The sequence below is a fragment of the Choristoneura fumiferana genome, chromosome 6 (genome assembly GCF_025370935.1).
Source record: "Choristoneura fumiferana chromosome 6, NRCan_CFum_1, whole genome shotgun sequence".
Taxonomy (NCBI): domain Eukaryota; kingdom Metazoa; phylum Arthropoda; class Insecta; order Lepidoptera; family Tortricidae; genus Choristoneura; species Choristoneura fumiferana.
Window position 1 is genome coordinate 5,432,367 of NC_133477.1, and position 12,697 is coordinate 5,445,063.

At 43.2% G+C, this 12,697-nt stretch overlaps 2 protein-coding genes across 2 annotated transcripts; both read left to right on the forward strand.

Moving 5' to 3' along the window:
- Positions 1–2,298: 2,298 nt before the first annotated feature.
- synr (BH3-only protein sayonara) lies at positions 2,299–12,678 on the forward strand. Its single transcript, XM_074088550.1, has 9 exons — positions 2,299–2,478; positions 2,775–2,915; positions 4,372–4,440; positions 4,585–4,665; positions 4,956–5,082; positions 5,826–6,012; positions 6,761–6,934; positions 7,220–7,292; positions 11,447–12,678. Exons 1-9 carry the CDS (start codon positions 2,428–2,430, stop codon positions 11,606–11,608), a joined length of 1,065 nt encoding a protein of 354 aa, XP_073944651.1. The 5' UTR covers positions 2,299–2,427; the 3' UTR covers positions 11,609–12,678.
- LOC141428546 (NADH-ubiquinone oxidoreductase 75 kDa subunit, mitochondrial-like) lies at positions 7,424–9,637 on the forward strand. The gene has a single exon (XM_074088549.1). The coding sequence runs from the start codon at positions 7,498–7,500 to the stop codon at positions 9,625–9,627; it is 2,130 nt and encodes a 709-aa protein (XP_073944650.1). The 5' UTR covers positions 7,424–7,497; the 3' UTR covers positions 9,628–9,637.
- Positions 12,679–12,697: the final 19 nt, after the last annotated feature.

The following is a 12,697-nucleotide window of genomic DNA, read 5'->3' on the forward strand; positions in this document are numbered from 1 at the left end:
AAACCCTGCTTCGCTGATTCAGGGTTGAAATTTTAGAAAACGTTAAAGTACTACGCGTTTCTTTTGCCCGCGACTTCGTACACCATGTAAGATTATATCCGAGAAATTGTAAAAAAGTAGTGCACCCTAGTGCACCTCTGCATTACTTTAGGTCCATCTTTGCCAAATTTCACACCGTAGCATGCTGAACGGTTGTGTTGCTCTAGAGCATCTAATATCGGACCTTTTTTCCAATACCGGTATTTTTTCGATACCGAAAATTCAAATACCGGTTTTCCGGTATTTCGATATTTTTTCGATATTCGTATTATTAAAGTAAAATAAATGATTTTCCCGCAACAAAACTTTCCGGTACCGACAATCTTAAGTAGCTAAGATTATTTCAAATATGTCTTAAACTTTATTCGTGTTAAAGGCTTAACAATCAAAAATGTATCACTCCGATAAACTAATGTTTATTGATTCGGTCGAAACGTTGGCGGTGCTTGAGGCTCTCTGGGAAATATTTTCCTATATAAGTAATAATGTATAGGTAATTATTTATTATTTATTATTCATGATAGACTTTTATATTGTACAATTATGAGTTTACATACATAAAAAAGAACTAACCTAGGATAGCTTAACTAACTATAACAATGAAAATTATAAAAAGAATACCCCGTCTAAAAGATCTGCCTGTGGCAGGGTTCCCATGACGCTGGCCGCATTACCCCTTTGGACCGCAAGTGCGATCTGCTGGGATAAGTACGCGCCAGCTCTTGGGTCCCCAGAAGCGTCGACCATCCAGGACGACAGGGCCTTTATAAAAAACTTTGTATAGGTACTTTTGTGAAAACCACAAAAGCAGCAGTGCAGGTGGTAGGACCTTGTGCATGGTCCGCCCGGATTGCTACCACCATCTTGCTCGCTAATCCTGCCGTGAAGCAGCAGTGCTTGCACTGTTGTGTTTCGGCGTGGAGAGTAAGACAGCCGGTGAAATTACTGGCACTTGAGGTATCCCATCTTAGGCCTCTAGATTGGCGTCGCATCTGCAATACCCCTGGTGTTGCAGATGTTTATGGGCGGTGGTGAAAAAAAAACACCTTGATGTAAGTTAATTTTCTAGAAATTAACTTTGGATCTCGGATTTAATAAAACCTAACGTTTTCGGTTACGGTAATTTATACGGAAAAATATTTTATGAGCGAAGTTCTTTTCGGATTCTCATGAAAATTAAATAGGCACTCATTAACTACAATTTAGTCTTTATAAGCAAGCAAAGTAAGCTTTCATTGCAAAGTTCGTGACTGTTACCACCCTACATACCTCAATGTGTAGCTAGGTACTATTATAACCATACCATAACACACGATTTCGCTAGTAAACGTGTTACTCATTTCATTAATGATATATCGTGATAGTGACTAATTTTGTTCATAAATATTTGCAGTAGGGTAGGTACTGTTACGCGATGTATAAAATATTCGAAATTATGGATGTGGCATTATCGCTACCTATTTTACGTCTTCACTTCAGTAGATGTCGAAGAAGATGAATCTAACACGCAGCATTTGATGCGGACACGAAATAAGTTTTCCTTTTAAACCAAAAGCTTAAGGAAGAGGCGTAACTGAGCGAAAAAACAGTCTTAGCCACTCGTGTTAGCTGTTTTTGGCCCTTGGATTGGACAAGACGCTTACAAGCGTTGTTCGTATGCGCATACTAGTACCAGCTACGGCTAAGAGCTATACGTGGCTAAACAAAGGAAAGGTCAACTTTCCCAGCATAGGTACTCGTAGCTGAGCGCAGCTTTCCTAATGAGAATTTTTCCTCGCACATCGGCACCTGTACAAGTTTAGTTAAGAGTTAAGAAGTAAATACAGATAACCAAAGCTAACTATTTAAATCTATCTTATCTTTCAGTCTATCTTTTGACGACCGGATGGCTAAGTGGTTAGAGCACCTGACTACGAAGCTTGAGGTCCTGGGTTCGAATCCCGGCCGGGGCAGATATTTGTGTGAATAACACGAATGTTTGTTCTCGGTCTTGGATGTTTAATATGTATTTAAGTATGTATTTATCTATATAAGTATGTTATCCGTTGCCTAGTATCCATAGTACAAGCTTTGCTTAGTTTGGACTAGGTCAATTGGTGTCAAGTGTCCATGATATTTATTTATTTTATTATTTATTTATTTATGTTTATAGTATTAAAATTTTTCTACAATTTGACTCTTCGATTGAATTGGACGTCTTCATACATTCATGTTATTTATTTATCATTAAAAAAGCAGAGCCGGTGCCGCCCCGCACCGCTACCCTATTGTCTGTCGGTGTAGGTCTCGCTCGTATTTGCCAAACAATACCGAAGCCTTGGCATATTTTCTTGAACTCGGGTTGTCTCAGTGTTGGCTGGAACGTCGGCGTTCTGTGATGGTCCGGGTATGGGTTGCGTGCCGAGCTCACAGCAGGTTCACACGGAAACATCATCTAATGTAAGTCTAAATAACCGGATTCCGATGATCGAAAATGGTTACTAACGTAGGTACATAACATATACTTACCTACAACAACGTATTTTAGCAATGTTAGGTTGATCTAACTAAAATAAATAGAAGGAGCTACTTATGCGTGTGTTAAAAAACGATCGGCAGCAGATTTGGACAATTCTTTTAAATTCAATTCCCATTGCAGGTAAATATTCAATAGAGTTACGTTGATTACCTATTTGTTGGCATATTTTTAAATTAATTCTTTCATTTGCGTCCTCTAATATTCTTTCCTATTTAAGATGGCATGGCAGCAGGCAGTCAAGGGCGAGACCCTAGTGGCGGCGCTGACGCGACTCGACGAGGAGATTGCTAGCAGTGAGCGCACGCACCCCGCGGCTCGTCTCGCCGTCGTCACCGCCGAGCTAGCGAGCATCCAGCAGGTGAGAGCTGCGTGTCAGCAGTAGAGGCCGGTCTATTGGTGGCTGGTTGGTCGCCAGCAGCGAGCGCACGCACCCCGCGGCTCGTCTCGCCGTCGTTACCGCCGAGCTAGCGAGCATCCAGCAGGTGAGAGCTGCGAGGCAGCAGTAGAGGCCGGACTATTGGTGGCTGGTTGGTCACCAGCAGCGAGCGCACGCACCCCGCGGCTCGTCTCGCCGTCGTTACCGCCGAGCTAGCGAGCATCCAGCAGGTGAGAGCTGCGTGGCAGCAGTAGAGGCCGGACTATTGGTGGCTGGTTGGTCGCCAGCAGCGAGCGCACGCACCCCGCGGCTCGTCTCGCCGTCGTCACCGCCGAGTTAGCGAGCATCCTGCAGGTGAGAACTGCGTGACAGCTGTAGAGGCCGGTCTATTGGTGGCTGGTTGGTCACCAGCAGCGAGCACACGCACCCCGCGGCTCGTCTCGCCGTCGTCACAGCCGAGCTAGCGAGCATCCAGCAGGTGAGAGCTGCGTGTGAGCAGTAGAGGCCGGTCTATTGGTGGCTGGTTGGTCACCAGCAGCGAGCGCACGCACCACGCGGCTCGTCTCGCCGTCGTCACCGCTGAGTTAGCGAGCATCCAGCAGGTGAGAGCTGCGTGTCAGCAGTAGAGGCCGGTCTATTGGTGGCTGGTTGGTCACCAGCAGCGAGCACACGCACCCCGCGGCTCGTCTCGCCGTCGTCACAGCCGAGCTAGCGAGCACCCAGCAGGTGAGAGCTGCGTGTGAGCAGTATAGAGCCGGTCTATTGGTGGCTGGTTGGTCACCAGCAGCGAGCGCACGCACCCCGCGGCTCGTCTCGCCGTCGTCACCGCCGAGTTAGCGAGCATCCAGCAGGTGAGAGCTGCGTGTCAGCAGTAGAGGCCGGTCTATTGGTGGCTGGTTGGTCACCAGCAGCGAGCGCACGCACCCCGCGGCTCGTCTCGCCGTCGTCACCGCCGAGCTAGCGAGCATCCTGCAGGTGAGAACTGCGTGGCAGCTGTAGACGCGTGATTGTACTGACGGCACTGGTTGTTGATCATTTCATTAGTCAACAGCAGCGAGTCTCGCACCCCGCGGCGCGGCTCGCGTCGTCACCGCCGAGCTAGCGTACATCCAGCAGGTGAGAGCTGCGTGGCAGCACTAGAGGCTATAGACTTTATTGGCGGCTCCCAAATTTCACTCGCTTGTGTCATATTTGTATGAAGATTGACGTAATAAGCGCGTCAGCTATTCGTACGAAAATGTGCGAGCTACAGACAATATGTGTATTTCCAGCTTTATTTTACTGTTGGTAGATAAGGGTCGGTCTCAGCCATCTAGGCAGCTTGGGTGAGTCATGCTTTTGACGTCCTTTTAGATGAGTTAAGTATGACAAGCTCTAGCCCTTAATGCATATTATAGTTTTGTATCCATATAATAATAACGTCGTTGTTTTCTGGCAGGAAATTAAAAGTTTCGAAGAGACTACTCCTTCGTCAAGTAAAGACAACTACGCTAAAACTATACACCAGGTGAGCAGGTCTTACTCTTAAATACCTAAATGATAAAATATGACTGAATTTGTACTAAAGTATGCATATACTTAGGTCTCTCTGCTTAAATCAAATGCATGTAGGCATGCTTAAATTGACACTGAAGCCATTTTATTTATTCAGATATTTGTGAGCTTGGATTTATATCGACGTCCGATGCTGGCAACAGAAAATGAAGATTTCGTAGCGAACGTTAATCGAAAGGTATTGTTACAAGTTAACTTATTATTATGGGTGAAACCAAAAAGTTGCACACCGTTAAAACTGCGTTAGCAGGTAGTTATAATTTTCATTTACTTTTTCCAATGTGACACGAAAATTATCCATACAAATGTATGATTAAGTATACGCATGTCGTGTCGTTGTTGTAAATTGTGGCGTTCTAAGGGGGAGGCCTTGTTCAGCAGTGAATGTCTTCCGGCTGATGACGATTATGATAATATGTCAAGTTACGATTTTTGTATACATTACGTAAACTATGACTTTTTGGGCAGGAAATGCGCCGCCTGGAGCTAAGCTGGCTGCGCGTGCGGTTCGTCGAGCTGCAGCGCGAGCGTCGCACGTTGCACGCGCAGATTCTGCGGACACGCTCGCTCTATGCTCAGTTGCAACAGCTTTTAGGTGAATATACTCGTCAAGAACACTCAATTCACTTATTATTATAGAAGTGTTATGTAGTTGTATTAATGTGGTTGTTGTTGAAATTTTAGTGTATTCGTTAGGTTATTTCATTGGGTTTTTCCAATTGTATTATGGTTTTTCCGTAAGACCGTGCTGTAAGTAAAATTTCACTGTTCAATTACTTCATTTGTTAAAACAGTTAATATTTGTAATGTTGATTCAGATGTTAGGTACTTCGCAAAAGTCCAACAACTATCAACTCAAAATAATACACCATTTCAATTTAGACCTTCTAGAAATTGAAATGGTGTATTATTATGAGTTGATAGTTGATGGACTTTTGCGAAGTAACATCTGAATCAACATTACAAATATTAACAGTCTGAGAGTGCGTCACATAAACATTAGGCCAAGCATGAATAACAGATAGCCGCTGAGGACGAAAAGTTATCGAATGGAGACCGCGGATCGGCAAGCGCAGCGTAGGAAGTCCACCAACAAGAGGACCGTGATCTGCAGGGCTATCACGAAACTCGAAACTCGAAGTTCGTGTCGTGCGGTCCCTCTGACACTTATACTATTTAATACGAGAGCGAGAGGGACGATACGATACGATACAGGTTAAAGCCGCAGGTTCACGGTGGATACAGGCCGCTTCCAAACCAAGCAACTGGAGGTCTATGGGGGATGTTCAACAGTGGATGTCCTACGGCTGATATGATGATGGTGATTATCGTTAACAGACAGCGTGTGGAGCGACACGCTGCGGCCGGGCACGCCGCTGGAGGACGCGCTGGGGCGTGCGCGCGCGCTGCGCGACGCGCTGGCCGGCGTGAGCGCGCGCCTGCGTGCTGCTGCTGAGTACGCGCACGCCGCCGTGCGTCTGCTGGACGACGGCTTGCCCGCCTGGAAACTCAGCGCTGTCGGCAAGTCAGTACGACACCCTTACTTTTTAACCACAGAGTAATTTATTGAATCAGGTGTTACTTTGCGGAGGTCCATATCAATGAACTAAAAGAATTTCCTTGCTCACCCGCGACCTAACGATAGCTAAGCTTATGACAAAACAAAACTACCCACAAATTATTAATAAATTTTTTAACCGTCCTTCAAAAACTACCTTGATTTTTATTGCAGATCCCCCCGAATGTAAAAACCAAACATAATCCTACGAAGGTTTATGAAAAAAAAATGGATATTTGATACTTGGATAGGCGAAACCGTAATGGGAGGACGGGGGCATGAAGCCCCCCGCAATAAAGAAAACCTAGGTAACATGATTTCGCAATTGTAGGTTAGGTTAGGTTAGTATTTTGTTAAGGCGCGAAGTGCCGTAACTAGGCGGAATAAGAGCTCCGCGAAGTGGAGCTCCGTCGATTTCGCCTCAAAGTCGTTAAATAAGTCGTTAAAAGTAACATTAAGTAGGTATGCGAAAGTAACTATCTGCGTAGTAACTAATTTATGCGTAAGTAATTTTCTGCCTAAACAATATTCGGGATTCACAAATTATGCGTAAAGCCCATTCGGCTTACATTGGTTATGCGTAAGAGAATTCTGCGTAAACTGTTATGCGAAAAAAGTTTCGGCATAAATACTATTATGCGTAAACAGATTATGCAAAATAGAATTATGACAAAAAATATGCTTAAACAAGGGGAACCCTATTAAAACGATCCAGGAACGGTTGGGAGCGCACGGCAGCGTGCGCGGACGCATGTCGCCTCCTGGTGCAGGCGCGCTGCCTGGAGCGCGGCGCGCGACGCGTGCTCAGCGCTCCGGCCGCGCCGCGCGCCGCGCGCACGCTGCGACTCGCGCTTGACTACGCCTTCACCGACACGCTGCATGACTACAAGTGAGCATATTTTACTACAGAAGGTATACATAGTTACAGTGTTAGAATCCTACTAATATTATACACAACAACAATTTTTTTTAAAGATGATTGTATGTTTGTTCATCATCATTTCTCTTCGTTTCTGCCATGTCGTAACAATGTCGAAGATCACGAGTAGACAAATTGGAGAGAGTTATGAATTTTTTGGCATTGATTTTGAATGCACTTACCTAGGTATAACAGTACCTAAACACGCGAATCGTGTAAGTAATTAATTTAAAGGTATGTAATATTGGGTTTCAGGTACCAAAGAGCGACGGAGATATTTGTTCAATTCAAGGAAGCGCTCGTACAACTAATCAACTCTATTCACCAGGTAGGTATGAACGTATAAAATAATTGGCGTGTAAGTACAACTCTTTGCTCAAAATGATAGATATTTTTTTATATTTCGTTTCCTTCGTTTCTGATAACAACATGTCAGTATTGTCAATCGAAAGTCAAAACTCAATGCGACAGTTGACGACAGTTCAATACGCACAATTATTGTTGTTGTTATACAAGACAATAAATATTTAATTATGTTTAAATCATCTAGAAATCTATTAAAAGGGAACATAATACAATGTTTACAAAGAAGGACACAGACGCAAGAAACCCCAATATTCATCAATGGAAAAGCAGTAAATGTGCCGAGTTATTTCACTATAATGCAAGCGCTGCGAAGGGAGCGTGTCACCATCCCAAGCTTCTGCTACCACGACCGGCTGTCCATCGCCGGCAACTGCCGCATGTGCCTCGTGCACGTCGAGGGCATGTTCAAGCCGCAGATCGCCTGCGCCCTGCCCGTCATGAAGAATATGAAGATAAGAACCAACTCTGACATCACATTCAAAGCACAGGAAGCTGTACTAGAATTCATTCTCGCTGACCATCCCCTCGATTGCCCCATATGCGATCAAGGCGGAGAATGCGATTTACAAGATCTGTCAATGAAGTTCGGAAATGATCGCACCCGGTTCACTGATATCCATTTTGAGGGCAAAAGAGCTGTGGAAAACAAAAGGCTAGGACCCTTCATAAATTGTGAAATGAATCGTTGCATTCATTGTACGAGATGTATAAGGTTTGCAGCACAAGTATGTGGCATGGACGTGCTGGGGACGAGTGGCCGAGGGCACGACATGCTCGTAGGCACTTACGTGGACAAAATGTTTCTGTCAGAGCTTTCCGGAAACATTATTGATTTATGTCCCGTCGGGGCCCTAACTTCAATCCCTTATAGATTTAAAGCTAGACCTTGGGAAGTAAAAAGAACGAATTCAATCGACGTGACTGACGCAACTGGCACTAATATTGTAATAAATAGTAGATATGATAGAGTTATCAGAATCTTGCCCCGGGAGCACGAGGAAATCAATCAAGAATGGCTTTCAGACAAAGGACGATGGGCGGTAGACTCCGTTGAAATGCAAAGACTAGTAACACCGATGTATAGATCGCAAAATTGCCTTTGTCCCACGGAATGGGAATGTGGCTTGACTCTCGCTGCAAATTTGCTCGAATGTGCCAAACCCGAAAGCATAATGGTTGTAGCAGGTCCACATACTAGCGTGGAAACCTTAGTAACTGCTAAAGATTTTGTTAATATACTCGGAAGCGAAAACACTTATGTGTCGCGGGGCCTAAATTATTCTGTTACTGGTACCGATATACGAGCAGCATATTCGTTAAATATTAAGATGAGTGATATTTGCAAAGCGGATAAAATACTCTTGGTTGGCACTAATCCACGCTTTGAAGCTCCCATACTGAACTCATGGATTCGTCAAGCATATAGAAGTAACGAATGCGACATTTATGTAGTTGGACCTGCCTGCGATTACAACTATCACGTGACATATTTAGGAACAGACGGAAAGGCCTTGTCTCAAGTTTGTGAAGCTTTGAAAACAGCAAAAAAGCCATTAATATTTGTGGGCGTTGCGTTACTAGATACTAGTGCAGCTACAGAGATAATGTCTTTTCTTATAAAATTTTCAAGCATTTTTCAGGATAAAGATTGGCACGTCTTAAATGTAATTACGAGAGAGGCGAGTTTCGCGGGCGCTTTAGAAGCAGGTTGGAAACCAGGTGCCGTTGCGGCCTTGCAAGCGTGCATTCCATCAGTGCTGATCTGCCTTGGAGCAGACGAGATATTCTACAACTGGACACCTCCAGCCGGGTGTTCTATCATCTATATAGGTTTTCAAGGCGACCGTGGCGCAGAACATGCAACAGTGGTGCTTCCAGGCAGTGCCTATACGGAGGCTGGAGGGTTATATCTGAACATGGAGTGTAGATCCCAGCATGCGCTGCCAGCGGTGTCTCCACCGGGAAAAGCTCGAGTGGACTGGAAAATCATTAGGGCTCTAGCCGAATTCACGGGGATTTGTATGTCGTATAGTGATTTGGCTAACTTGCACTTAAGGATGGGGCAGGTGAGCCCTAACTTCAATTGTTTGGGGACCTATCAGGAGAAGCTTTTTGAGAACTTGGTTGGACGGATGCTGAAAACGGGTTCCGGTAGCGCAGGCGTTTCAGTCGACGTCGAGATGAAGACACTCCAGAACTACTACTGCGCCGATGTCTTCACTTATAATTCACCTTCCATGGTAAAGGCGCAAAAAGCATATTGCAAATTTTTATCAAGTCCTTACAGCAAAATTTGATTACGCTTACTTACAATTTTATCCAATGTATTACATGTACTGATTTTGTATTTATTTAAAAATTGTTTTATTAAAAAAAAAAAACTGCAGTTTACTACGAATAAAGTTTGGTCTTGTAAAGATTCCGAATTTAGTCTGACTGAACAAAAACTATATCTTTTCTACGAAAACGTATAATTAGTCGACTGAATTATTAGGGGCTTAACTTTTCCGTGGTGAGACTGTAGGTACAGTCAGCATGAAATATATCGTACCAACCAGCCAAAGTGTTCAAATACTTCGGCACGCCATATATTTTGTATCGCGTGCCGAAGTATTTGACCATTTTGGCGGCTACTATATATTTGATGCTGACTGTACTTCGCCAATCTCAATGGTACCGTGAGGACCTATTGACGTGCCCGGTTTTAGAATATGGAACAGACCCATATCTTCCCGTGAGTGTCGTAAAAAATGACTAGGGGACATTAGTGCTCTCTATTGCTGACTACAAAGTCTGGACTCTCCAGCATGGGGTGTGGAAGACAAGAGAAACTTAAGAGAAACCACCACATTATTTTCCCAAGAAAGTCGTCATGAAGGTTCACTGATCCTCAATAGAAATCCATACTTAATACGAGTATTATAAATGCGAAAGTAACTCTGTCTGTCTGTCTGTATGTCTGTCTGTAACGCTTTCACGCCTAAACCGCTGAACCGATTTTGATGAAATTTGGTACAGAGATAGAATAGACTTTAGGAAAGAACATAGGCTATCTTTTATTGCAAAAAAGAGGCTTTAAGGGGTTGAAATAGGGGATGAAAGTTCATAAGGTGGAAGTTCGTCGCTGTCGAAGATAAAACCATGAAACTTGGCATTTAGGCACTTAATAAGAAATAAATCAATATTTGTTTGAGCTTTTTTGACAATTCGACCTGTGAGGGGGTGAAATAGGGGATGAAAATTTATATGAAAGGTCGTCATTATCGAAGATAAATCGATGAATCTTTATTAAATTTGCCAATTCGGCACGTGATAAGAAGCAAAGATATTTGTTCGCGCGTTTTTTTTAAATTCTTCCTGTGAGGGGGTGAAATAGGGGATGAAAGTTTATATATGGAAGGTCGTCATTCTCGATGATACATCGATGGTTCTCTATGAAACTTGGCATTTGGGCACGTGATAAAGATATAAATAGATATTTTTTCGCGCGTTTTTTAATTATTTTGCAAGGCTGGAAAGTTACTGTTTGGCACGAGTGCTTATATTGAAACCTGAGCTAGCGAAGTATTCTAGGATTGAACCACGAGCGAAGCGATTGGGCGCTCGTTTTTAATGAAAATTTGGACTTTATTTTTTTTGGTTTTTTATTGTACCATTTTGTCGGCATAGTATATTTAATAGTATATTTGATAGTCCCTGAGCAAAGCCGCGGATGGACGGACAGACAGACAGACAGACATGGCGAAACTATAAGGGTTCCGTTTTTGCCATTTTGGCTCCGGAACCCTAAAAAGACCCCCGTGGCATGGTGCCCAAAAGGCTAGCAACAATCCCTCGTTGAATGGCGATGGTGATTTGTTGAGAGAGAGATCCAGGCCTTTGGTCTCCAGTAGTGTCGACCATGCTGTTTTGCACTTCTTTAATTAATTTCTGTGCGACGGGACCTCAAGGACGCAGGGTCTCGAAATCGACAGCATTTTTTTTTATGTTGAACCGAAAACTTTATTTAGTGGTGAATTAAAGGACTCCAAGAAAGGGTCTCCACTCCGCATTGTGTTGCTCCTGTTCCGTGCAGCAAGACTGTTTTTCTGAAGAGAAAGGTATTAAATATTACAGGTGCTCCTGAACAATATGGAGAACCTGTCGTTGGCTACGAAGGACGTCGCGAAGCAGCGGCGCGAGCTGCGAGCGGCGCGCGTTAACGCCATCGCTAGCAAAGGGCTGGCGGAGCTGCGCTACGAGCCAGCAGCGGCCAACGGGGTCAAGATCCGTCAGTAGGATTCAGGGTGATTCAGGAGACGTGAGCAGAACCAACCCTACCTGATTCAGCTAGTTAAGGCTACTATATCGTACCACAGTATAGTGAGATTACCTAATGCTATTTTTTTAGACGTTGAAAACAAAAAGTATTCAATTATTTACTGTGTGCATGATTTCTATACAATTAAAAGTGGTTGCACAGCCTAGAGTACATAGAGTTGTTAGTCTTAAAGGCGACATTAACCTTTCGTATGACAGAAATAAAAAAACTGCATTCAAGTCTCCTTTGTTTTAAAAAATACAAATTCTACATACTTATAAAAAAATAAAAAAGATAACCTTAATTTGGCACAATATCTGCGTGTGGACATCCGAGAGGTTAACATTGTTTGATTTTTAAAATACCATAAATTCTATCAGACAAACGCCTGGGCTTGGGTCTAATTTGAGCATTAACAGTTAGGATTAATAAAATATGCCTTGACAGTAAATAAACAAAAAATCAAGGCAGGTTTTATTTTATGTGACGATTAAAGTTTATAGACAGAAGATTAAAGAACATACATTTCTTGGTCGTGGGTGAGCAATGTAATTGTTTCAGTACATTTATATCAACTTCCGCAAAGTAACGCCTGATTCAATAAATTCCTATTTATGAGCAATCAAAATAAGATTCTCCCATAGATTTTCACCAATTTTTCAACTACCTAATCCTCTAAATACAACTATAATAAAGTATTTATTTACTAGAGTAGCAGAGTACATTGGGGTCAGGTAACTTATTGATGGGACCCCAACTGCGACCTAAGCCCAAACGTACCTATTTTGCATAAAAAAACTTTAGTTAAGATAGTAGGGGCTGTTTCACCAGCCATTTATTAGTTTTATTTGACGGATAAATGTGATGCCATCTCCGCCTATCCAAACAAAACAAAAAGAGACGGAATCACATTTATCCGTCAAATAAATTTAATCAATGGATGGTGAAACAGGGGGTTAATGATTTGACTATAACTCTTATCAAAGTCTGAATCTATAGGCTGACGCAGATAATTAACCGTCGTGGAACAAAAGCGCTCCACAGACATCTATTACAAGAATAAAATC